Here is a 931-nt window from a genome sequence, read left to right on the forward strand (position 1 = left end):
GGGGGCGCTGATGGCTAGGATATAATCCTAGCTACTCAGGAGGCTGAGATCTGAGGATCACGGTTCAAAGCCAGCCCAGGCAGGAAAGTCCCTAAGACTCTTATCTCCAATTAACTACCAGTAAACTGAAGTAGCACTGTAGCTCAAGTGGTAAAGTGCTAGCCTTTAGCTGAAGAGCTCAGGGACAGCGCCCAGGCCCACCAGAGGTCAAGCCCCATGACAGACCCAAAACAACAACAACCACCACCACCCCTCTAAGACCCCACACTCCAAGGAGACCCTGATGGAGTTATAAGTCCATACTCTCTGGTAGGCAATGAAGTCCATGGACCACAGAAGGCTAAGCTGAGTTTCCAACAACCTATGGTCAAATGGAATAGAGAGCCTTTCTCTTTGCAAAGAAGTGGATAGACTCCCATTTGACTCAAAAGCTTTACCTTTTAATATTCATTTTAACAATATAAATGAGACAAGAGATATATACAAAGATATCTAAGTGCTATTCATTACTTAAAAAACTGAAAAGTAGGTATATTCAACAATAATAAACTGGTTAAACTTAGATTTATCCATTATCTTTTTAGTAAAGATCTCTGCTGATATAAAAAGACATAAAAGAATAGTGACAAAAGAATCCATTTCTATAAAATAAGCACACACACATTCATAGTACAAACCCTGGAAGGATGTAAGTATCAGGAACAAAGTATATTTACAGAAGTTTAAATTTATTTTATTTTTACAATTATAGGTTTTCTTTTTGGTGCCAGTACTGGGACTCTAACTTAGGGCCTGGGTGCTGCCCCTTAGCTTTCCCACTCAAGATTGGTGCACTACCACCTGAGCCACACCTCCATTCCAGCTTTTTGCTGGTTTATTGGAGATAAGAGTTTCACTGAGCACCAGGCTGGTTGGTTGGTTCACACCTGTA

The 931-nt window shown here is 40.9% G+C and overlaps 1 protein-coding gene across 1 annotated transcript in view; it reads right to left on the reverse strand.

Moving 5' to 3' along the window:
• The window catches only part of Larp1 (La ribonucleoprotein domain family, member 1), a 28,448-nt gene extending 28,121 nt beyond the window's left edge, over positions 1 to 327 (reverse strand). Inside the window, exon 1 of the mRNA XM_013035826.1 lies at positions 304 to 327. Within this exon, the coding sequence (XP_012891280.1) occupies positions 304 to 327 (24 nt within the window). The remainder of the gene's footprint in view (positions 1 to 303) is intronic.
• Positions 328 to 931: the final 604 nt, after the last annotated feature.

Source organism: Dipodomys ordii, unplaced genomic scaffold (genome assembly GCF_000151885.1).
Source record: "Dipodomys ordii isolate 6190 unplaced genomic scaffold, Dord_2.0 Scaffold224, whole genome shotgun sequence".
Lineage (NCBI taxonomy): Eukaryota > Metazoa > Chordata > Mammalia > Rodentia > Heteromyidae > Dipodomys > Dipodomys ordii.